Genomic DNA, 26,226 nt, shown 5'->3' on the forward strand with positions numbered 1-26,226 from the left:
TGTGAAAGAAGTATAAGAAAGATATAAGATTACAATATGGCTGTTGCTGTGCATAGAGCCTATATTTGCCTATGGTAATTACATAAGGTTGTATCTTATTAAACACATCAGTGCATGAAAACAACATGAGGGCAGGAATGTTGACATGAAAAGAATAGTTGCCATTCTTCTGGCTGGCTGCATGGGTCACTTATTACCTTTAGGGCCTAAATAAAATAATACTGTGTGTGTGTGTGTGCGTGCGTGAGAGAGAGAGAGAGAGAGAGAGAGAGAGAGAGATTCATACAAATGCTGTCAGGTGGAAACCAAGTATGTCCAAAATCTATCCTTTTTAATTGTATTATTGTGTATTACTAAGTAAAAATACTAATAATCTACAGAGCTTGTAGATCAGCTATTTTGACGTGTGCGCTGTACTCTATTAGGAAGTAGTTAAAATAAGTTGAAATTTATATATAGGCCTATTTATAATTTACATCAGTGGTGGACATTAACTAAGTACATTTACTACAGTAGCCTAAGTACTGTAGGTACTTTACTGTACTTTTCTATTTGTAGCCTACTTTACTTACAGTAAGTATTTTCCAATACTTCTACTACATCTCGGATCAAAATATTGCACTTTTACTCAACTACATTTATTTGAAAACTTTATTTTGATTATTATTACAAAACATACAATAACATATTTCAGCCATTTGAACAAAAAATATATAGGCTACTTTTGAAAATAGCCATTCTGCACAACAATGACTACTTTTTGCATTTGGCACTTTAAATTAAATACATTTTTGATGCCAATCCAATATGTAGGCCAATTTTCACTCAAGTATAGGCTACATTATTGAATTCTGGATTTCTACATTTGCAGTATTGATATTTTTACTTGAGTGAAACATTTGAGTACTTTTTCCACCACAGATTTCATTATTGTATTTATATTTATCACGTATTTGGATTGGCCTACATAGTACAGTAAATCTAGTCCGAGTCACCGACCCGACCCGCCTTCACTTCCCAGAGTTCCCATGTAGAGCCAGTTTGAAAATGCTTCGACACACCACACACCGCTCCACTTCCTACAACTACAACAACAACGAGCAGCACGAGCTTATACGTTTAACATTGATAATAATTCACACCAGCACAGACGCACTTATTATAAACTCGACAGGGGAGCACGTGTCATTCCTTGAATTAACCGTATTTGTCTGATTACTTTATTTTTATTTTTATAGAAGCGACTTTGGGATTGTTACGGAGACGCTCGAGATCGAGGGGCGTGGGGTTTTCACTAGTGCGTTACATCAACATCGGTGACCCGTACAATTTCCGTCACCCCAGTCGTTTTTCACTTAATTGCGGTTTATTCTGTTTAGTTTTTAACGTACAATTAAAACAACCCCCCCCAACGTAAATGTAGTCTGTTATTCTCAGGTTATTCTATTTAAATGTGATTTTTCCTTTTCCTCCGTCCATCCATGTTGATGGGTCACATATTGTGACGGGTCACAGAGTGCCGTGTGACTGGCCCGTTGCCTCCCTCCTCCTTCAGAGAGACAGTTCTCGCAACAGAGAACAGAACAACTCGTCAGACGAGAGAAAGAAAGCGTTCACTTCAAACTGGATTCACGACAACAAACACAGTACCCGGATTCACACATTTTATGTTTTATAAATATATGAACATCTACGGAATATTAACAATAAACCGATAAGGAGACATATTCGCTGTGGATGCAGGACAGGGGGAGACAGAAGATTTCCATGATCAACTTCTTCTAGGAGGTGAGTCCGTGACCGTCGCTTTAGTTCAAGAACTCTGTGTGCACCACCCTGCTGTGTGTGATGACATGAATTAAGTCAATGTTTCCAAACTTTTTCATGTCAAGGAGTCGGACCCCCAAATTGACTGTATTAGCCCGCGGACCCCCCCATTTGAAATGATATGCCAAGGACCCCCATAAGAGAAGATTTTTTACAGTTCTAGCAGTGATTCTCAACAGTTTTAATTTCAAGGACCCCCGGTTTGACATGATTCACAATCATGCATTGGTCTACGGACCCCCATTTAATGGCATTTCTATCTCTGGGACCCCCAATTTATATATGTAAAATCAATGTTAATTTAACTCTGATAGTGTAGAGTTACAGACCCATAAGGGTTCATTTGGTTCAAAACTATCATTTAGCATGGGCACCCCCTGGAACTCCTCAAGTACCTCTGGGGGTCCCCCGGACCACACTTTGGGAACCACCTTTCTTTTCTTTTTGGTTTGCGTGGCCGGGTTGCTTTGTGAGCTTGTAGATCGGCTGTTTTCAAGTGCGACAACATGCATGGCACGCAAACAAATCAGGTTATTAAGTCAGTGGTTTTATATCAAGGAGTATATTTTATTTGGCATTTGAAGCCACATTCCCAGCATTTGATGACATTTGCTTCTCAGACCCAAAACTTGGGATAAGATTTGGATAAGATTTCGTCCACAATTCCATGATGTTGGTAGGAGAGCTAACAGGCAAACGTTGATCAAAATAACAATTCTTCTACATTCTCTAATTGTGTAGATTTCTTGTAAATTATGTAGGCGGCTAGGCCTAATGCATGTTCAACAATAATTTAATTTAACTTTCACAATCATGTTATTATAGGTTAATTAATGCATAATGCATTGTGTGTTCATCACGTAAAAAAGATGCAGCTGATTTTACTCAAATCATAGTGCTGTGAAATCATGTTTTAAAACACACAAAACAACAGAATGTCAATTGTTGATGGATTTAAGCAAACATGTTTCAAAATGTGTGGAATCGCAATGGCTTGTTGTGAGCTTGTAGATTTGCTATTTATCTAATAATTTTGTAATCAAAAGTAAGAAGTAAGTAACTAGTCGGTTGCATGTGTGATGGCATCACTGTGGATATGTGATGTCATCTCTGGTGTGTGATGTTATCACTGTGGTGTGACGTCATAACTATGGTGTGTGATGTCATATCTCTGGTGTGATGTTATCACTGTGGTGTGATGTCATAACTCTGGTGTGATGTTATCACTGTGGTGTGATGTCATAACTCTGGTGTGATGTTATCACTGTGGTGTGATGTCATAACTCTGGTGTGATGTTATCACTGTGGTGTGATGTCATAACTCTGGTGTGATGTCATCACTGTGGTGTGATGTCATCGCTGTGGTGTGATGTCATCACTGTGGTGTGATGTCATAACTCTGGTGTGATGTCATCACTGTGGTGTGATGTCATCGCTGTGGTGTGATGTCATCACTGTGGTCTGACTGTGATGTCTGGAAAATGTAGGCCAGAGGTTCGTCGTTGGCATCCAGGGAGAGTTTGTGTGCAAAGTTTGGCATCGACCAGGTTAACCATGCCGAAGAATAGCTGTTAACGGACGGAAGGACGGACACGGACGGAGGGCAAAACAAACTCTCTCCCCATGCCTTCGGCCTGGTGGAGACAAAAATGCAGCTACAGTTGTAGCTTTGCATCTGGAAGTTGAACCCAGCTCAGCTTCAATTTGTAGATTTGTATTGTGTTGTATCTTTTGCAGCAGCTACAAACGTCAGACTTGCTTGGTAGCTTGACGTCTGGATTCCTTTGACAATGACTGGTAGACTGTATCTTTGCATCTGGCCGTGTGTACGCACCATTAGATTGTACACGACTTGTATTTGTAGACAGGCTCTGGATCATTGGACTGATTGCCATGCCTTGCCATCCGGCCACTCTACCCCTGAGCCACCGCCGCCAGCTATAGTGTCTATAGTGCAGAGGTTCCAAACCTTTTTGGCTGGGGGATCCCCGGAAATGCTTTCGCCATGTCTCGCGCACCCCGCCCTGCCCCCCCTCCCCACCACCAATACAAACTGACTGCAAAAATAACCTTAATAATAGAGAAAATATATCATAAATGAATACTGAAACCAAATATAATCATTAAGGAAAGTTACTTACAGCGCTAGCATTTATTGAAAATTTTGGATCTAATTCACGTCAGCATTTTTTCCCAGTCCAGTATTTTGAAAAGCCACATTTCCAGTCTACCGGAAGTAGTATTAACCTAGGAAGCTGAACGGAGCCTGGACAGGCCTTGTTTACAATATTAATCCTAACCGGGGCACTGGAGAGCTCCACATCGTCGGCTCTGTACCGTCAAAGAAACGTTTTTTTGACCAAAATGCCATCTGGGACAAGGAATAGGAGATACAGGTGATTGAAAGAAACAGATAGAATGGATTAATATGGCGACGACGATCTAAGATGGGCGATCCAGTGCTGTGCTAACAACATAGCTAGCTAACGTAAGTAGCATTATGGCTCGATCGATCGAATGCACTATAAAAGTGCAATTGCCTTTAATCAGCGGCAATGGCGGTAAGCGTAGTGTCAAAAAATAGGCTTCAATTGACCTAGATGTACGGCAGTGGCGCTGAAAGAGAAGTATTAAGGAAAGTTTATGCATGCACCACGTACTATGTAAACTCTTAAGTTCCTTTTTCCAGCCATTCAGTCAAAAACATTGAAAATAATTTGGGGACCCCCAAAAATAATTTGGCGACCCCCAGAGGTGTCGTGACCCACGTGTTGAGAACCCCTGGTGTAGTGTAGCTATAGTGTAGATTTTCGTTTTACACACACACATATATTATATATATATATATATATATATATATAATATATGTGGACGAGCAAATTGGTTAATTTTGTCTACACAAATTCCAATACATCATACCATTGACAATGAATGGATGATGTACGATGATAAGAGCGCCCCTCACTTCACACCGGGTGACCGGTGTGATTTTTATAAACACACACACACACACACACACACACACACACACACACACACACACACACACACACACACACACACACGCATGCACACACACACACACACACACACACACACACACACACACCTTTGCGCTGTGAGCTTGTAGATCGGCTATTTTCAGCATGCAACCAAGTGTAAAATTACTTTTACTGGATCTCTTGTCCACTGTTTGTATTTGTTGACGGAATTGTCAGTATATTTATTTAGTCATAGTTTTAGTCATCATGGCTTAGTTTTGAATGTAGTTTTTGTCAAAAGGTAGTCTACAGACATTTTTCGTCATGGTATTAGTCGACGAGAGTCACGAGAACAACCCTGGTTTCTGCCTGACAGAGACTATATATATCAAACATTGTGCTAAAATTAGCTCTTGTGTTGGGAAAGCCCTCGCGGTCTGACTCACTTCCTGTGGGACAGGACGTGAGTCTAAGTGAAGAGACTCTCATAGGAAATAGATAGGGAGTATGACACGCTCCATGTTGGATGATCTATTCAACGCCCATTGAGACCAGTGTTGTTTTCGTCGAAAGACGAAAAATGTTCGTCGACTACCTTTTTTCACTGGCGAAGACTACATGGAAACTACATGATAACTAAGCTACGATGACTAAAACTAAGACTAAATATATTGACAATTTCATCAACAAATAAAAGTCATTTTACACTTGGTTTCATGCTGAAAATATCAGCTCTACATGCTCACAACACGTCGCAGTGAGCTTGTAGATCGGCTATTTTCAGCAAGTGTAAAATCTGTCATTACGATGGCATCAAGTCCGGCCAAAATACATTTTAGTCGACTAAAATGTTATGAATTTAGTCGAAAAAAATCTTCAAAATTAATAAATCTCCTGAATGGGAGAATCACACCCGTGTGAACTTTCTCCCTCTCTCTCTCTCTCTCTCTCTCTCTCTCTCTCATTAGCAGGCAACAGTACAGCACTATCTCTCTCTCTGTTTCTGGCACAACAGCGCCCCTACTGGTACTAATAGTCATACTCGTGCTCATTAACGTCACATGGGAGGACACAGAGTCACGGACATTGCTGTTCCTTGGAGTGGTTGCACCACTCAAAAAAGCAGATCTACACACTCACAATGCGTCGCATGAGCAACACATTGCGAGCTTGTAGATCTGTGTATTTTCAAATGGCCCGAAATGTATACGGCTGAACTGAAGTGGTTAATACACGTTTTGTTATAAATGATAATGATCTAAAAAAAATCCAGAAAGTAACTAGCAAGCAACTAAAGTTTACAATTAATTGTAGTGTAGTAAAAGCACAATATGTGTCTCTGGGATGTAGTGGAGTAGAAAGAGGTAAAAAGTATAGAATATTAGAAATACTCAAAGTAAAAACCCCTAAAAACAAATGTCCTTTTATAAAACGTCTCAACAGGACAGTCCAGAAGACCAGACCTTTACGCTGTTTACATCTAAACACAGTTAAGTCTGATGACATCACAAACCGTTAACGTGTGTGTGTGTGTGTGTGTGTGTGTGTGTGTGTGTGTGTGTGTGTGTGTGTGTGTGTGTGTGTGTGTGTGTGTGTGTGTGTGTGTGTGTGTGTGTGTGTGTGTGTGTGTGTGTGTGTGTGTGTGTGTGTGTGTGTGAGCGCGCGCGCGCGTGCGTGTGTGCACACACGAGCGAAATGGCCATTTAAACTTTTGAACCGTGCACTAAATCAGTTACGTTTACCTGCAGACGGTCACACAGAATTGGATTGAGTCCAGAGCATAAGAACTGACCCCAGGCCTGTGCTTTGGTAATGTGACTGATAGTATACCCTGTCAAAGCCTTAGAGTAAATTTTACTCTGAAAGAGGTGTAAAGGAGCGACTTGGACACTCATGCATGAAGGAAGCATGAGTCTGTTGCTCTCCCCAGGTTGGCGGAGGGTGTGTAGAGGATCACAGGATCACATTTAGATAATTGAACAAGGTGGACCCTCTTGTAAACAAGTGTAATGCTTTATTATTGGGTCGTCCACTCACAGTTAACAGTCTTTGTATTGAGTTGTGCTTGAATTGTACTGTAATTCTGCAAACTGTTAATAAATATTATAATACAAAAAAATAAGCAACGCCTGTAAGGTCGTGCTAAGATAGAGTCTGAAGAGGTGAGTTTTCAGGCTACGGCAGAAAACATTTTGAAAATAAATAGTCCAATCTATGCCTTGGCTGTCTGAGCTTGTACAGTAGGGGCTGTATTTTGCGTGTCTTAAGTACCAGGTCTTATTCCCTAAATTGAGTAAACTAAAGACCTGGAGGCGTGATCAATGCTCTTTGGCCACTCAGAATAGCCAAATGGCATTGGTCACGCCTCCAGGTCTTTAGTTTACTCAAGTTAGGGAATAAGACCTGGTACTTAAGACACGCGAAATACAGCCCATAGTCTGCTATTTTCACAATAGTCAAACTAAATGTAACTAGAAAAAGTGCCCTTCCGGGCACAGGTCTCCACCAGGTTATCCACAGATCCGTGCAGTTAGAGGTAAAAACACTTTTCGGCCAGTTATAGCGCCACCTTGAGGCTGAGTTGAAATTGTTCATGTGGCATTTCGTCCTCGGCCTAGTGGGAATGTGGGTGCACAATTTCACGGAAATCACGCGATGTGTTCATGATTTGCAGCATTTTGTTTGAAACTGAGCACTCCTGTGAACTTTGGAAGCCAATCTTAACCAATCAGGATGGAGTCTGATAAATCTGAAAGACCCGTTTCGTTGAATGGCTCTAGAGAGACTGTGTACCAATTTGCGTGATGTTTGGACAAAATCTGTAGGTGTACTGTGCAAAAACTTGTTTTGCACAAAGCGGCCTCCTGGTGGCGCTATAACAGGCCGTTCTGGAAAGTTTGGGGCAGAGGTTCATGGTTGGCATCCAGGGAGTGTGTGTGCAAAATTTGGCATCGACCCGGGTTAACGGTGGCCGAGATTAGCTGGTCACGGACACACGGACGGACGGACGGACGGACGGACACACAAACGGACGGACGGAGTGCAAAACATACTCTCCCCACATGCCTTCGGCCTGGTGGAGACAATAATGCCTCAACTCCACAATCCAGGGTGGGGGCTCCCCAGTTCAAAATATATGATTTCTTTTTTTTTGGGGGGGGTGGGTCACTGTGTGTGTGTGTGTGTGTGATGTGATGCACAACTCCTCGTAACTGCATATTGAAACGTGTGTTTTCTTTGTACAGTTGGACAGTTTGCAGTATTTAAAACGGCATTGGGAAGGAACCAAATGGACCCCCGGAAATGCTTTGGCCATGTCTCGCGACCCCCTCCCCACTCCCCCCCCCCCCCCCCCCCCCCCCCCACCAATACAAATTGAGCACTACAATAACCTTAATAATAGAGAAAATACATCGTAAATAAATACTGAAATCAGATATAATCATTAAGGAAAGTGTATGCACGCACTATGTGTATCCAATTCATCCACGGACACGTTGCGAGCTTGCATGGCAACTGTCTTATATTTGACGCCTTTTGACACCGCCGTTGCGACGGACGGAGTCCTAAATAAGGCTTTTGTTCTTCAAGTTTATGATTGTTGTTCTGTCTGTCTGTCTGTCTGTCTGTCTGTCTGTCTGTCTGTCTGTCTGTCTGTCTGTCTGTCTGTCTGTCTGTCTGTGCCCAGAGTGCTGTCTGACAGCATTCCTTCCATGCTGCATCGTTGTTATTATAGGTACTAATAATTAAACCTTCCATTTATTTACACACTAATCCAGCGCTTGTCAACCTGTTGGTTGGAGTCCCCACATGATTATTGATTTTTTTGGGAGGGGGGTCCCCTGATGACGGTGAAGTGACAATTTAATGTGACCTTTAAAACCTAGAAGTAAATAATAATAATGTTTGTCCGGTGAAAGAAGCATGCTGTCTCCGTTGTGTTCTTGTCTCCGTTGTGTTCCCCCCCCCCCCCTTCCCCCCCTCTCCCATATTAGTATTGTTGTTATTATTTTAGTAACGTGTATGTTTGTGTGTGTCACAACCTCGCAGCCCTTGTCGCGGGGCCCTTTGCGTTCGTTTGCGCACGTTCTGTTCACGCTTCAGTGACTGGCTTTCGTGCTGTCCGGTCCATGCAGTTTTAGCACATTAACATTAGCAGCTGTTGTCGCTTCGAGTTGCCTCACTCACACCTAAGACACACTTGTGTCCTGTGGGTCAGAATACTGTTTGTCAAATATGAAATTAGATTTCAACTGGCTGTAAAATACACTGACCCATGTGTCTTCTGTGTGTCATGGCGGTCTTTGATTAAAAAAAACAAAAACATAATGAAGTGACATTATTCCGGTAGAGTGTCTCAGCCCTAGCGGTCGCTTTCTCGCCTTTTCTGTCTTACTGGTTTACTGGTGTCCTATATCAAATGTACATAATGTTAAGCTTTGTTGTTTAGACTGGTTCATTGTATGCTACTTGGTATCCTTGGTTTCCCTGAGGCACGGCATTGTTCTCTCTGCATTCTAGATTTATCTTGTTTATTGAAGCGTTATTCATAGTCTGGATTTTCGGAGGTGAGCTGACCACCGAACTACAACATGGGTTAGTGTGTTTTAAGCATTACGTTATACTTTAGCTGTTGAAAAATAGCAGATCTACAAGCTCATAGCGCGGCACCGAGTGCCGTGCCATGAGCTTGTAGATCTATTTTTTTTTAATTGCGAAAATGTGGCACAAACCTTTGAAAATATATTTGACGGGGGTCAGCGGCCAATTACATATAATTTTTTTGTGGGTCCTTGACATGAAAATGTTTGAGAACCACTGAGGGTTTTCAGAAAACTGTCATGATTTAGAAGACATTTTGTAGAATCGTCCTCGGGTCTAAATGGGTTAAACAGTACTGTCGACGTGTACAAGAAGAGGTTGATATCTCTGTCTGCAGATGTACAGATATCCATGTACAGAAACGGATCTCTACAGATAACTCTTGTTCCTTGTGCCCATGTCTGCAGATGCCTGAAGAAGGATCTGTCGACCCTTCAAATGAAGAAGGACCCATGGGTGAAGGTAAGAGCTGACCACATTTGGTGGAAATAGCAGGTCTACAAGGTTCAATTAAGGTCCCCATGTTACTTTAGTTTGTCTCCCAGGGGAGAAACTATAGAAAGTTGTCTTGGACACAAACGAAGACCCGCACTGCAGCACACATGAATACAATACAATTAGGGCTGCGAATCTTTAGGTGTCCCACGATTCGATTCGATTCCGATTCTTGGGGTGACGATTCGATTCAAAAACGATCTTTTCGATTTTTCCGATTCTCGATTCAAAAAAGATTTTTTTCCGATTCTAAAGCAGTTTTTTATTTTTATTAAAAACAATTAAATAGAATTTTAGCATGATCTACTCCAGTCTTCTGGCATGAAAGCAGAGTACATTTAGTAAAAAGCTTGTATAATTGTAAAGGTTTTATCAACTGAATGATTTAAACACACATTGATTGATTTAAATCTTTATTAACAGTTTGTAGAATTTACAGTACATTTTAAGCACAAACTCAATACAAAGACTGTCAACTGTGAGTGGACGACCCAATTAAGCATTACACTTGTTTACAACAGGGTCCACATTGTTCAATTCATCAAAACATTTAAAGACATACAAACATTTAGAGACATACAAATAGACATTTCTCTGTAGGTAAAGAACAGAACAGGAATTCATCATATGGGAAGCAAAAAAGGGAAAAGATACAATATACAGTGAGGGAAAATGGGGGGGGGGGGGGTGGGGTCGTACATCAGAATCGCCAGGAGGAGCATCCTTTGGTCCGACATATCATTGGTTCGAAGGAGCATTGGTCCGACTCGTTGGGGGTTAGGTTTAGGTGTGCTAAATGCTAACATGCTCGCGGTTATGGTTAGGGTGAGGGTTTGGGGTAGGTAGTCGATCGGACCAATGGTATGTCGGACCAAAGTATAGTAACCAATCGCCAGGATTTTGTTTTAACCCATTTTGGGCGGGAAACCATTTTGGTGTTTTAAGCATCTTATACTTTAGCGTAAAATTGTGAAAATGTATAGTGCAAATCTTTGAATATATATATATTCTTTCAGAGCAAACGTTTTAACTCAAATCTTTGCTTCTGGGAGGGTCCCTGGAATAACATATTTTCAGATGGGGGGTCGGCAGCCAATTGCATATAATCTTGGTGGTCCTTGACATGAAAATGTTTGAGAATGACTGACAGAAACATTTCAGTTTTTCAGAAAACTGTCAGGAAGGCATTTGTAGAATCGTCCTCAGGTCTAAAATGGGTTAATGGTAGCGATTCAGGGCTGGAGCCAGGCTAACAGAGGGCCCTATATCAAGGTTTTTTTGTTTTGCCTCTCCAATCTTCTTTGGATACTTTACATTTACTTGCCCTGCGCCATGGTACTGGTAGCCTGCTAGCTGTGCAGAGCTGTATACAGTAAAATTCTCTCGCAGTATATTTCCCAATTCCATTAGTCCGTTGATTGTATTTAGAAAATGCTACAGGACACGAGTTTCTTCCAAATGAAATCATTGTATTTAAATGTGAAATGGGTAGTACCAAGTTCCAACATGCCCGCCCCTGGGCATGTCTGGACAGGTTCAGCTTACCCCTTTGTTGTTTTTTTGTACTTGCCTGGGCATTTGGGCATTAGTCCTTGTTGTGGGACCCTTGTGTATATAATATGTCTGGCAGCCGAGGTAGACGGGTGGGAAATTCGGTATAGTCCTTTTTTATTATTATTTATATAAATATTGTCTATACATTCATGAATCCATTTGCTGACCGGCTGTCACTATCGGGCACATTTAGGCAAGTGGCTATGGTTGCTTTGAGCCCAAGGAGTGTATTTTGTGCAAAACTAATGCTTGGAATGGATTCAGAATCATGAAAACACCCTAGTTTGACATGTCACATGCTACTTAAAGCAAAAAGAAAGTTTGACATTTTTGCCTGCCATAGGATGTTAATGGTAGATTCACAAGAAACCCCTATACAAAAAATTGCCCAATAGTGACAGCCAGTCAGCAAGTGGATTCATGAATGAAATGTATGTATATAGACAATAATTTAGGCCAATAAAAAATACTATATACCAAATTTCCCACTTTAAACAATAGAAGCCTGTCGGCTGCCGGACTATAAGCCTTGCCGAGCCATGAGGCCCATAGGGGCAGGAGCCTATCTCCTGTTTCTGTAGCAGGGGGGCAGTCAGACAGATATTTCGTGAAGCCACTAAGGAAATCGGGACTTCCTGAAAGTTCATATAATGGCCTGTTGTGGCGCTGTCATTGGGCCCAAAAACCCCCATGTATTTTGAGCCCATGTATTTGGGCCCAACTTCACCTAGACTGTATTACCTTAATAAACATGGTCATGAATACTTTCTGCTTCCAGTCACTAGTTTAAAGTCTCATTTCTCATGTCATAATATTCTTTTTGGAAAATTATGGTCCCATTTATTAAAAAAGTGAAAGTCACGTATGTTCTGAGGGGCGTGGCTACCGTTACAGTCTATGGCCCTCATTTATCAACCGTGCGTACGCCAAAATATGGGTGCACGCCGAAATTACCGAAATTTTCTGCATTTACCATTTCCGCCGAAGCTTGAAATTGAACTTGACAAAGTTCAAAACTCACGTCTGGTTGGGAGCTGTCGTACGGTTTGTCCTCACCTGTTTTTCTGTCGTAGAACAGCGGAGCAGCATTGTTTGACCAGCTGAGAGGCTGCCAAAGGCATCAAAACATATGTATTCACTCCTAAAATGTTAATATAAAACTGTATGTATATGAAAAAGAAAAGAAAAAAGGAATAGACCTACATCAACGATGTGTCTTTGTGTCATATGACATTTGTAGGAGATTTCCAACTTTACAATTAAAATCGCGCTTGATAATTAAGCCATTTAAACAGTGTTTTGCATGATCGCATACATGCAAGGATTTGGGCTGTCTGTGCTGGAATATTTCCATGACGGGACGTTGGAAAGTAGCCTATAGTGCAGTGCTGCAGCTGCGGAGAGTCCCATTGTCCCAACATTGGTAGCCTATACTGTAGCCTAATGTACAGCAGGCCAATGTCTTTCTGGAGTTACGGTATGTGCAATCTCCTCCTCGTTTAATAAACCCGACGCGTCGCTCGAATGCCAAATGTACTGTGCCAGCGCAAGTGGGAACCGCATCGGAGATAGGTAGGCTACCCAGCCAGCCCACCACCACCACTCCACCAGTGCCAGCCACATGAGGTTACGGTTTTAGCTGCACATTCATATATTGACAGCCCAGCCACTGCAGCGATTAGCGACTGCGAGGCAATCTAAATAGACTGTCGAACGTGCATGGTCAGTTGGTCACAATGTCACGGACAGACAGACAGGACAGGAGGAGCACCTATGCAAAACAGCAGCGTGTGTGCGCCTATTTGTTATTTAATTCATGGTTCACAGGTTCAGGTTTTCGTTCACTAATATATCTTGTTGTATATTAAATTTAAAATACTTTAATAATTTACTAACAACACAGTGACAGTTGCTTGCAAATTGCGATATGTGCGTGCGTGCGGGGGGTGAGGCGGGCAGCAAGGGAAGCGAAGCGAGAGGAGAAACAGACAGGGTAGGCCTACAGCTTTATTTAATTCATGCAGGTTTATTTATTTAAAGGTATATTCAGTGATTTCACTCAATTCAAATATCACTTATTTTTTTGTTTTGTTGTGATAATCCTCTCTACTATAGAGTGTGCTGACCATATAAGGAGTTCCTCCCTGTCCCCAGTTAACCCCTGGGGGTCAAAAAACCTTAGGTTTCGTTTTTGGCTCTCTATCCTGATTGGATGAAAGGCTTAGGTCCCAGCCAAAAACGAAACCTAAGGTTTTTTGAGTGAAATCACTGAATATACCTTTAAGATACAACAAGTTGGCCCAGGCCGTAGCGTAACGGTCTGGGCACCGGACTGGTGATCCAGTCGCGGTGTGCCGCGGGTTCGACTCCCGGACCCGACACAGCCTTTACCGCATGTCATCCCCCCATCTCTCTCCCGTTTCCTGTCAGCCTACTATCTGTCCCTTAAAAAAAAATCAATAAAAGGCGTAAGCCGCAAAGAAATATCTTAAAAAAAAAAAAAGATACAACAAGTTGCAAGTTGCGTGTGCGTGCGTGCGCCTGTGTGTGTATGAGAGAGCTGGGGCAGCAAGTCAAGCGAGGGAAACATTTTTTTTCCTGTAACCATGGTTTCCAGGTCGTATAGCAGTTGTTAATGTCACAAAAACGAGCGTGTGCCAGATAGATTTCAGCCGTCACATTTATTAACGTCAGAACGAAATTAAGGAAGGATCAGCTGTTTGCGATCACTTTATAAATGCCGTGGCGACGTGGTTGTACTACGAAACCTGCACTCGAATCTGTGGCAGATTTTACACTGAATTGATAATGATAAATGAGGGCCAATGAACGGGAGCCAACCCCCGTTCAGTCAAAATAAAAACCCACGAAGAGTAAGGGGGGAAGTCCCGCCTCGTTGTCTGGGCCAGCAAATGGCTAGCTGGGCCCAAACGGAGCCAGCCAATGGCCAGCTGGGCACAAACGGATCTAGAAATATGGCGACTTACAGTGCAAGGAATTACAGGCTTCATTTTACGTCCATGTTAGACCCGGGGAACGCTTTGTCCATATTCTTTACAGTCTATGTTCTGTAGCCATGAGGCCCATATGGGCAGGAGCCTATCTCCTGTTTCTGTAGCCATGAGGCCCATATGGGCAGGAGCCTATCTCCTGTTTCTGTAGCCATGAGGCCCATATGGGCAGGAGCCTATCTCCTGTTTCTGTAGCCATGAGGCCCATCGGGGCCGGTTCCGAGTACCCGATACCAGAACAACTCTATATGTCACAGGGACTGATATTACTCCAATCCAACCCTTGACGCTGCAGAGTGCCAAGTCTTCTGTATGACCCCGCCCTCCCAGTCTCAGGGCGGAGCTCAGTCAACAAGAACAAAAAGAGAGCAGATCTACAAGCTATCGACACGTTGGGATACGACACTGTGTGAGCTTGTAGGTCAGGGCAGGCCGTCTGGCTCGTGGACAGTGTTGTTTTTGGCTGTCCAGACTAAAATATATTTTGGTGGGCGTTGATGCCGTCGTAATGACTGATTTTACACTTGCTGAAAATAGCAGATCTACAAGCTCACAACACATCGTGAGCTTGTAGATCGGCTATTTTCAGCATGCAACCAATTGTAAAATGTATTATACTGAATCTCTTGTCCACTATAGTCCCTTCTTAACATTTTAGTCTAGTTTTTATTTGTTGACGAAATTGTCAGTACATTTAGTCTCAGTTTTAGTCACCATGGCATAGTTTTCATGTTTCCCTGTAGTTTTCATCAGTGGAAAAAGTCGACGGACATTTTTCGTCTTAGTTTTAGTTGACAAAAAGGACAGACGGGGCACGCTTTCACTTGACCATTCCTTAAAGGTTTCATGACTTTCTATTTTTCTTTTTTCTTTTAGGTTTTATGACCTCAATTTCCCACCCACACAACCTGCACGTTTGAAGATTCCGCGGGTTTCCTGTGGTCTGGGGGCTTTCTCTGTGTGTTCTGAAGCCTTTTGAGCTGCAATGGAAACCGGGGCAAAATCCCTTAACGGTGACATCTGCTGGCAAATTTGTTATTTCATTATATGGGATTTGTGGACACTTTACCTCACAGTTCACAGGCCAATCAGAGCACTCGTTTGAAAACCCCAGACCACAGAAAATCGACTGAATGTTAAAAGTTCTGCGACCCCAGAAGAGAGAGAACACACACACACAGATAATGATTATAATTATGAATATAATGTTTTTTTCATATTCCATTTTCCAAACGACCCCTGCTTTGAAAACCACTGTCCGTCAACACACACACACACACACACACACACACACACACACACACACACACACACACACACACACACACACACACACACACACACACACCGTCCCGACTCCCACACCAGAACCACTGCTCCCACCCAACGGAACACTGGGCTGATTGTATTGTACTGTGTGCGTGTGTGTGTGTGTGTGTGTGTGTGTGTGTGCGTGCGTGCGCGTGTGAGACAGAGACTGACCCTCGCATTAGGCTCTCCAGTAGAATCACAATAGTCTTCTGTGCATGGGCTTGCGGCCAATCAGAGCACACATGTGATAAGATGGCTGCCACCATATGATGATGCAGCCTCAACCCCGTGCTTCTCAAAATATGCTTTATACAGCAATGATTACTGTCACAATATAGAGCTATTTAACACTGTTACTGAACACACACTCTATAGCAATGATTACTGTCACAATATAGAGCTATTTAACACTGTTACTGAACACACACTCTATAGCAATGATTACTGTCACAATATAGAGCTATGTGACACTGTTACTGAACAGTGAACACACTATAGCAATGATTACTGTCACAATATAGAGCTATTTAACACTGTTACTGAACACACACTATAGCAATGATTACTGTCACAATATAGAGCTATTTAACAGTTACTGAACACACACTATAGCAATGATTACTGTCACAATATAGAGCTATTTAACACTGTTACTGAACACACACTATAGCAATGATTACTGTCACAATATAGAGCTATTTAACACTGTTACTGAACACACACTCTATAGTCTATAGCAATGATTGCTGTCACAATATAGAGCTATTTAACACTGTTACTGAACACACACTCTATAGCAATGATTGCTGTCACAATATAGAGCTATTTAACACTGTTACTGAACACATTGATTGATTGATTGAACTATTTATTAACAGTTTGTAGAATTTACAGTACATTTTAAGCACAAACTCAATACAAAGACTGTTAACTGTGAGTGGACGACCCAATTAAGCATTACACTTGTTTACAACAGGGTCCACATTGTTCAATTCATCAAAACATTTAGAGACATACAAACATTTAGAGACATACAAATAGACATTTCTATGTAGCTAAAGAACAGAACAGGAATTCATCATATAGGAAGCAAAAAAGGGAAAAGATACATTATACAGTGAGGGGAAGTGGGGGGGGGGGGGGGTGGGGGATTCAGATTTTACAGAGGCCAGTTTCGAATTGCAGCCATCCGTAGAGAGAGCGGTTTTGAAGGAGTCAAGGGATTCACATGTCTTAATGACTGTTGGTAGGGCATTCCACATTTTGGTGGCATAGGAGCGAAAATAATTTAGTCCCTTGCACACTATAGCAATGATTACTGTCACAATATAGAGCTATTTAACACTGTTACTGAACACACACTCTATAGCAATGATTACTGTCACAATATAGACGGCATATCTTTTTCATTTTGGTTTTGTCGACAGAGATTGAGTTATTAGAGCATTGGTCTTCAACCAGCGGTCCTCCGGGGACAGTAGAAACATAGGGTTTTTCAGAAAACTGTCATGATTTAGAATACTTTTTCTTTTTTAGAATCTGCCTCAGGTCTAAATGGGTTAACCTGCGTGCCGGAAATAGCCGATCCACAAGCTCCCAACAACGTGTCACAGTGATGGGCTTGTAGATCAGCTATTTTCAGAGCCCAACTAACCCCCGAGCTCAACCAAGCATGGAATTACATCATGTCTTGGACTCTTAGTTCTACTGGATCTCTTCTCCACTATTCCCTCCCTAACTAATTTTAGTCTAATTTTTATAATTTGCTGTCAGATTTTTCCAATATATTTATTCATAGCTTTAATCATCATAGCTTAGTTTTTGTCATTGTATCTATCTATCTATCTATCTATCTATCTATCTATCTATCTATCTATCTATCTATCTATCTATCTATCTATCTATCTATCTATCTATCTATCTATCTATCTATCTATCTATCTATCTATCTATCTATCTATCTATCTATCTATCTATCTATCTATCTATCTATCTATCTATCTATCTATCTATCTATCTATCTATCTATCTATCTATCTATCTATCTATCTATCTATCTATCTATCTAGAGAGGAGATGAGAGGAGAGGAGAGAGTGCAGTACCCTACTCTGGCCAACAGGTGTCCCTGGGAGAGGATCAGACAGCTCTCTCTCTCTCTCTCTCTCTCTCTCTCATATCCTGTAATTGGATAGAAGTTGCTGTGTTCACACTAGGATAGAGAGCGTCCAGGTGTGTGTTTGTGCAGGCAGACAGAGACAGACAGACAGACAGAGGGGACACGCTATGGAATTGCTCTCTTCTCTACAGAGGACAGACTGACTGACGTCATTTAAAAGGTACGTCAAGATTTCATAACAAACCTTTTATATTGACAGACAGACAGCATATTGTTCTTCATTTTGGTTTTGTCGACAGATATTGAGTTATTAGAGCATTGGTCTTCAACCAGCGGTCCTCCGGGGACCCCCGCAGTGGTCCTTGAGGGGGTCCCCAGCTAAGTGTTGGAGAGTCTGTGACCAAATGGAGCCTTTATAGATCTTTAACTATTGTTAAAATGAGTAACGGATCTACAAGTTTGAGAGGCGGTGTGACCTTGTGGATCTGTTTACTTGTGCTGCTTCTGAAAAGTAACTGTTTGGGGCAATACTTTTAAGCGGATCTAATGCATGAAATGGAATCAGGTCACTGGTGTAGATGATAGGGCATTAAGCAACTAGTTGACTAGTTGATACAAAAAAAAAATATATATATATATTTTTGTTTTCCTAAATTTTTTATCCCACGATTTTGTAACCCAGTTTTTCTTTTCACCCAGTGCCAATTATCTAATGTAATCATGGGCGCTACACTTCCTCTGCCAACCTGGGGGGGCAGCGGACTGACCTCATGCCTCCTTCTATGCATGAGGAGTCCAAGCTGCTTCTTTTCACCTGACAGAGGGGAATTTCCCCGGCCGGACGTAGCCCGTGGAAGGGACACGTTATTCCGACCAGTTCCTTTCCCCTCCATCAGGCGCCCCGGCTGGCCAGGGGGAGGTAGTTTTAGAGACCAGGATTACGGCATGTTTTTGTGAGGGTATCTACCCTAGGGGACACGGGGAGAACATGCAAACTACACACAGAAAGGCCCTATCGCCAACCCCCGCCTCGGGTATGGGCACTGATGGCGCGGAGGAGGGAACACGCCGCCAGTGCCCACAGTGTCCCCAGCGGGAATCGAACTCAGGACCTTCTAGCTGTGAGGCGACAGCACTACCAACTGTGCCACCGTGCCCCTATATATATTTTTTTTTAAACGTTAGGAAGGGACTAGTGGACAAGAGATCCAATATAAGTCATTTTACACTTGGCTACAGGAAAATAGCCGATCTACAAGCTCACAACGTGTCGCAGCTATTTTAGCAAGTGTAAAATCAGCCATTACGACAGCATCAAGGCCCGCCAAAATACATTTTTGTCGACTTTATCAACCGTAGATTTAGTTGACTAAAATGACATTTAGTCGACGGAAACTAGACTAAACACTACAACATTCCGGCTGACTAAAACCAGATGAAAACTATTCAAGAGAGACTAAAAGTAAAATAGAAATGTGCTGCCAAAAACAGCACTGATGTATAAACCCCATATGTGGGTATGGACGGGTGGCGTCGGCGGTTGTGACGCGCCTCCAGTTGATCATGACAAGCCGACCTTTGAGTATAGAGCGTCGCAGTCCCGCCCCCTTTCATGACGACGCCTGGCCCAGGAAATGAATCCCAATGCATTTCAAAAAGTATTTATTTAAAGACCTTTTAAGCGTCGTACGAAGCCAACTCGAGTCGTGACAAATCATGACAACACACAATATTTTGGACCAAACAAATAATTACATAGAAGAAAAAAACAAAAAAATGTGTTGTAACCTGCCGTTTTTTTCTACTTTCAAATTCTTTGTTTGGCCCGAAAAATTGTTTGTTGTCATGATTTGTCACGACAAGAGTTGGCTTTGTCCGCGGCGTAAACGTCTTTAAATAAATACTTTCTGAAATGTCTATGAGGAAAATGAACGGAGAATCATTTCCTGGGCCATGGTAGGGGGCGGGACTGCGACGCTCTATAGAGTGCCGACCCTGTATTACCCCATTTAGACCTGAGGACGATTCTACAAGATGTCTTCTGAATCATGACTGTTTTCTGACAAACCCTATGTTTCTATGTCAAGGACCCCCAGAAAAATATATGAAAATGGTCGCCGACCCCCATCTTGAAAATATGTTGCATTCAGATGTTCCTAAATTCTGCTGCAATACTATATGCAACGGCATGGGGTCATGCGGCCGCAGTGGCAGGCTAACTAAAACATGCTTTTCCCATGCTGTTATATTACTTAGCTAAGCTAAAGAAACATGTTCCAATTTCATCTGGGGGCAATAGAGTAGACGACACAGATTACGTTTGTACTAAATGCACTATATAGGGTATGCGCGTGACATCATCATCAAACCAGGAAGTTATGCGGGAACGCCTACTGAGTGCCAAAAAACTACTTTCTGGCCTTGACAGCCCATATACATCCAAACGGAAAAGTCCAATGTGATTGCATTAAACGACGTCAGGGTTTCCTGCACAATGTTGTTGGCATGGCGCTGCGCCATGCTTGAAATAAATTGCGCCATGCCAAGCTTCCAAAAGAAAAGGGGGGATAGTGAGGGGGATAGTGAATCATAGTGTGTGTGATATGAAATGTCCAGTGCCTCCCCCAGTGCCTCCCCCAGTGCCTCCCCAGTGTCTGCCCAGTGTCTGCCCAGTTTCCGCCAAGTGCCTCCCCAGTGGCTCCCCAGTGTCCCCCTGAGTGCCTCCCCACTGCCTCCCCAATGTCTCCCCAGTGGCTGCAGTGTCTCCCCAGTGCCTCCCCAGTGCCTCCCCAGTGTCTTCCCAATGCCTCCCCAGTGTCTCCCCAGTGCCTCCCCAGTGCCTCCCCAGTGCCTCCCCAGTGTCTCCCCAGTGTCTTCCCAGTGCCTCCCCAGTGCCTCCCCAGTGCCTCCCCAGTGCCTCCCCAGTGCCTCCCCAGTGCCTCCCCAGTGTCTTCCCAATGCCTCCCCAGTGCCCCCCCAGTGTCCCCCCAGTGCCTCCCCAGTGCCTCCCCATGTGTCCCCAGTGCCTCCCCAGTGCCTCCCCAGTGCCCCCCCAGTGCCTCCCCAGTGTCTCCCCAGTGCCTTCCCAGTGTCTTCCCAGTGCCTCCCCAGTGCCTGCCCAGTGCCTCCCCATGTCTCCCCAGTGCCTCCCCAGTGTCTCCCCAGTGCCTGCCCAGTGTCCCCCCAGTGTCTCCCCAGTGTCCCCCCAGTGCCTCCCCATGTCTCCCCAGTGCCTACCCAGTGTCCCCCCAGTGCCTCCCCAGTGTCTCCCCAGTGCCCCTGCAGTGCCTCCCCAGTGTCCCCCCAGTGTCTCCAATAGCAATACAAGAGCAATAATACAAATCAATCTTAATTTATTAATCTAATTAATTAATTAATTAATCAAAATTTCCGCTGCGCGCCAGAAGGTCCCCCTGCGCCCAGCACCATGCCAAGGCCTTTTCCTGCAGGAAACACTGCCGTTAAACGACGATAAACTCACTCACCCCATTTGCCATTTACTTTATGCATGCTCATACCCTCAATTTTTCCACAGAGCCAACTCCAGCATATATATAGAAATTGAATCAACTTTAAATTAACCCAAAAAGGGCTCGTAACATATAATTATATTCTGCAATTATAAAAAAATTTAAAGCTAAGGAAACAAACGAGCAACCAGTTTTTATTAAATATGATCAATGAGTGGCACACACACACACCATGTGTGTCAATGTCACAGTTTAGCCCAATATATGAAACCATGTGTGTCATTGTCACAGTTTAGCCCAATATATGGGGAAATTATCAATTTAAACCAGGAATATGAGACCAGGGCTTCCGTCTCTGGGCTAAATTTAGGCCTGCCGTCGAAATAAAAAAGTCTTCTGAAAGAATATATATTCAAAGATTTGTGCCGCATTTTCACAATTTTTCAAAAATAGCAGACTATTTTTCAATAGCTAAAGTATAACAAAATGCTTAGTTAAAACACCAAAAGGGGTTCCCGTCCAGAATGGGTTAAAGGTCTTAACTAAAATAGCAGATAATGTTCCAAGACGAAAAGCGTCGCGGGAAAAAAGGCACAAATGAAATCCGAAATGTGGATGGCAGAAAATCCACCAAGGACAGCGATCTTAGATCCAGAGTTATCATGGCGGTTTGAAAATCCTCTCTTCCACTGCTATGCTAATATATTTCCAATCCCATAGTTGGAACGGTGGGGCGTTGCTATGGAAACCGGACCAATGTTAAAGGCTCACAGCACGACACGTTGTGAGCTTAGTTTGAGTCATCACAGCTTAGTTTTCATTTAGTTTCCATTTAGTAGAAAAAGGTAGTCGACGGACATTTTTCGTCTTAGTTTTAGTCGACGAAAACAACACTGGAACCACTAGTTATGGTACCACTGGTGGTACTAGAGCCCCCCTCTGGTGGGGCTCTAGTACCAGGCCAGGCTCTGCCAGTGGGCCTAATGAGGCCAACTCCTTTCACCTGGGTCAGGCTCTGCCAGTGGGCCTAATGAGGCCAACTCCTTTCACCTGTGCCAGGCTCTGCCAGTGGGCCTAATGAGGCCAACTCCTTTCACCTGGGCCAGGCTCTGCCAGTGGGCCTAATGAGGCCAACTCCTTTCACCTGGGCCAGGCTCTGCCAGTGGGCCTAATGAGGCCAACTCCTTTCACCTGGGCCAGGCTCTGCCAGTGGGCCTAATGAGGCTATCTCCTTTCATCTGTGCAATTTCCAGCCTCTGCCTCAGCCAATTGAGGCTCAACCAATCAGGCTCTGCCAGTGGGCCCAATTGATTGCCAAGTACACTTTTCAGTTTGCAGTCTTCACACACACAGGCACATACACAGATGTGGGACAATGTATATCATTAGGTTCCCAAGTTGCGTCGTTCCCAAGTAGGCCGGTGGCCGACTGCGATGGGCACGTACAGGTCTAGTGATATGTAATCGACCCCCATCTGAAAATATGTTGTTCCAGGGACCCTCCCAGAAGCAAAGATTTGAGTTCAAAACGTTCTCTCTGAAGGAATAAATATTCAAAGATTTGCGTCACATTTTCACGATTTTTCAAAAATAGCAGACCTACAAGCTTCTAATGATGACAATGGAAATACCTCGTAGACCGTAGCTATGCAGTATTTATTGAACGCTGCTCAACTTGTCTCTGTGCTGACTTATTGCCACTCTCAGCTCTCTGTTTATTTTCTTTATTGACTTCAGTTAAGTGTCTGGTCCTGTTGTTTTGCTTTGAGTTTTGTTTTGAGTGGTGCAACCACTCCCTTATGGAGCTATGTGTGTGGCTGGGTGGCTGGCTGGGTCTAAGCATGAAAACAGCATGGTTGTTTTTCACCACCTGTGCGCAACCTAACACACACAAACACACGCACATATTAACTGTATATATGATGATTACGGGTGTGCCAGTGCAGTACAGTGACAGTACAGTAGAGGGACCCCTCACACGGTAACGCTGTCATTTCTCAACCGTTTTGGACGTGGGGCGGCTCGCCGGATTCAGCCCGGCCCCCTGGGCGTGTTCCGTGGACCCCCCCGAGGACTCCCCGGGGACCCCCGGAGACCCCCACATGGTAACTCATTGCTCTATACCGTTGCGGACGAGGGGTGGCTTGCCGGAACCGGGCCGGCACCCTGGCCATGGTCCTGTGGGTATGGAACCCCCGGGGACCCCCACACGAAGTTGCACCACTCACTTCACACGGGTGTGATTTTTTTTCACGATACTGGTTGTATCGGGTGCTCGGCCGATACCACCCTCAAGTACTCGTACCGTGTACTCGGGACCGGGGCCAATACTCTGACCCGAGTACCAAAACATCCAAACTTGTCACTATATAGGCTGAACGAATGCAACGGGAGCAAGTCTGACCCAACACGGCAGCAAATCGGCCAAAAACAGCAAGTATACATTCCATATGTATGATGTTCATACATCATACATTCCCAATGTATGAATGAATGAACCATTGTAAAGCGCTTTGAGCACTTGGAAAAGCGCTATAAAAATGCAATGAATTATTATTATTATAAATGACAAGGGTAGATCGGAGCTCCATCTGCATCTATGAGAAGAATCACACCCGTGTTGTGAAGTGAGGGGCGCTCGTATCATCTGACATCTTAGGGCCGATTCATACTCCTATTTTAGAGCCGAATAAAAGTCGGTTCGGTGCAGTAGAGAGTAGAGCCTACAATGTGACGTCATTTGAGGTTTGGGGGGGGCGGGTACCGTCCTAAAGTCGGCTCTTCGGTGCTACTGAAAGTTTCTGACGAGCCGAAAGCATTTCTGCACTACAGCGCCGAAACGGCGGTAAAATAGGAGTATTAATCGGCCCTTAGGTGATATAGTGATGGTGTAAAACAAACATTACATTCTCGTTATTGTTAACACTAGCATGTCCGAGAGGTCATTTTGATCGTAAACTACATCAAAATCTACCGTCAAATCAACAATTCAACTATTCAAATCAACAATTGCAATTTAGGCATTTAGCCGAGGCTCTAAATGCAGAGAGACTTACAGTAAAGCAAGAACAACACATGGTAATACGTCAGATACATAGAAATAGTCATCTAGGATCATAAGCAAGATGAGAACCTATAATATCCGCCTAACAGTAGAATATCTGTATACAATGATTGATTGATTGATTGATTACTTTATTGAAAAATACATTTCAAAAGGATAGAGTCACAAGAAAGCCGTCAGGCTTGTTTCCGTTGTGGTCCTCTTGGGGGGGAAGGGGAAGGGGAGCAACAGTACAATACAGACAAAAACCAAAATACCTTTGTATTTTAATAATAAAATACCTTTGTATTTTGCCAGGAGACAAAAAAACTAAAACAGGACAGATTCGTAAAAACTGACCAATAAAACTGGATTTCTTTTATTTTTTTCACCTTTTTTTATTTATTTTTTCATTTGTGCTATTTATCTATTCTACACTATAAAAGTCAGTATACTTAAAAATATAAATTAGGCCAACCATCTTTTTTTATGTGGATTTAAAGTTTTCAAGGGAACTGGTTACCTTGATGCTGGAAGGCAAGCCATTCCACTTAACTGCTGCCGAGTACAGGAATGATGTTTTTCCCATATTGTTGTGAAAATGGCAGGGTTTGAAGTCAGTAGGGCTCCCTCTGGTGAAACTAAGTTTGCACTATAGAGTGCTGCTATATGCTATAAATTATTATAAGTTTAGCCTTTGCATACGCCTGTAAGGTCGCTGAGGCTAGTGCAAACTAGGGCATTAAGCAACTAGTCGACTATTCAACCAGTCGACTAGTAAATCCACTAGTCGACCTTGTTGGTACTAGTTGACTAGTTGATAAGAAAAAAAGAAATTCTCCCGCTTTTGTAGGTCTCAAGATCAGGTAGATTATAGTTATAGTCACCAATGTACACAGTTTTTAAATGTACAAATATTTATTTCCAATTTATTTATTTTTATGTTTTTATAATAGGTAGTTAAACAACTAGTCGACTAGTAAAAATGACTAGAAGTGAATGCCCTAGTGCAAACTGCTAGCGCTATAGTTGCAGGTGGTGTTATACAGTACGGAGATGATTGCGTGGTTGTAAAGTGAGTTTTGGCCGTGCTGCCAGCGAAGGGAATGAAGACGGCTAGTGCATGGGCCCGGAGCCAAATACCATGACACAATGCTGCCTTTCAAAGCTTTGTCTGAAAAGTGTGTCAGTATCTTGACTCAGTGGTTCCCAAAGTGGGGTCCGGGGACCCCCAGGGGTCCTTGGGGGAGTTCCAGGAGGTCCCCAGCTAAATGATAGTTTGTAACAAAATGGACCCTTATGGGTCTGTAACTCTAAAGAGTGTACAAATGGAACCAAACGGACCCATCAGGGAGGGTCCGTTTGGTTCCATTTGTACACTTTAATCAGATGTACTATATATAGTTTTTGGGGTCCTTGACATGAAATATTGAGCACCACTGATACAGAAACATACGTTTTTTATATATATCTGTAAGGGTCCATTTGGTTCCATTTGTACACTCTCAGTGTTACAGACCTGTACCTCTGTTGGTTCCTGGCCCGATCTGAACTTGTGAGTGAGTGAGTGAGTTTCTCTCTCTCTCTCTCTCTCTCTCTCTCTCTCTCTCTCTCTCTCTCTCTCTCTCCTCTTTGAAACATAATCCATTGTTTTGAGCTTTGCTTTTAGTTGACATTTTACAGTACAGTTGTCTGTCTGTCTGTCTGTCTGTCTGTCTGTCTGTCTGTCTGTCTGTCTGTCTGTCTGTCTGTCTGTCTGTCTGTCTGTCTGTCTGTCTGTCTGTCTGTCTGTCTGTCTGTCTGTCTGTCTGTCTG

At 43.1% G+C, this 26,226-nt stretch overlaps 1 protein-coding gene across 1 annotated transcript in view; it reads left to right on the forward strand.

The window, feature by feature from the left end:
* The first annotated feature begins 1,590 nt into the window (after positions 1-1,590).
* Positions 1,591-26,226, forward strand: part of LOC310876360 (pleckstrin homology domain-containing family G member 3) — a 92,932-nt gene continuing 68,296 nt past the window's right edge. The window contains exons 1-2 of the mRNA XM_083789887.1: positions 1,591-1,788; positions 9,818-9,872. Of these exons, the coding sequence (XP_083646013.1) occupies positions 9,818-9,872 (55 nt within the window). The 5' untranslated portion in view covers positions 1,591-1,788. The remainder of the gene's footprint in view (positions 1,789-9,817; positions 9,873-26,226) is intronic.

Source organism: Protomyctophum parallelum, assembly GCF_964188405.1.
Source record: "Protomyctophum parallelum genome assembly, chromosome: 19".
NCBI classification, from domain to species: domain Eukaryota; kingdom Metazoa; phylum Chordata; class Actinopteri; order Myctophiformes; family Myctophidae; genus Protomyctophum; species Protomyctophum parallelum.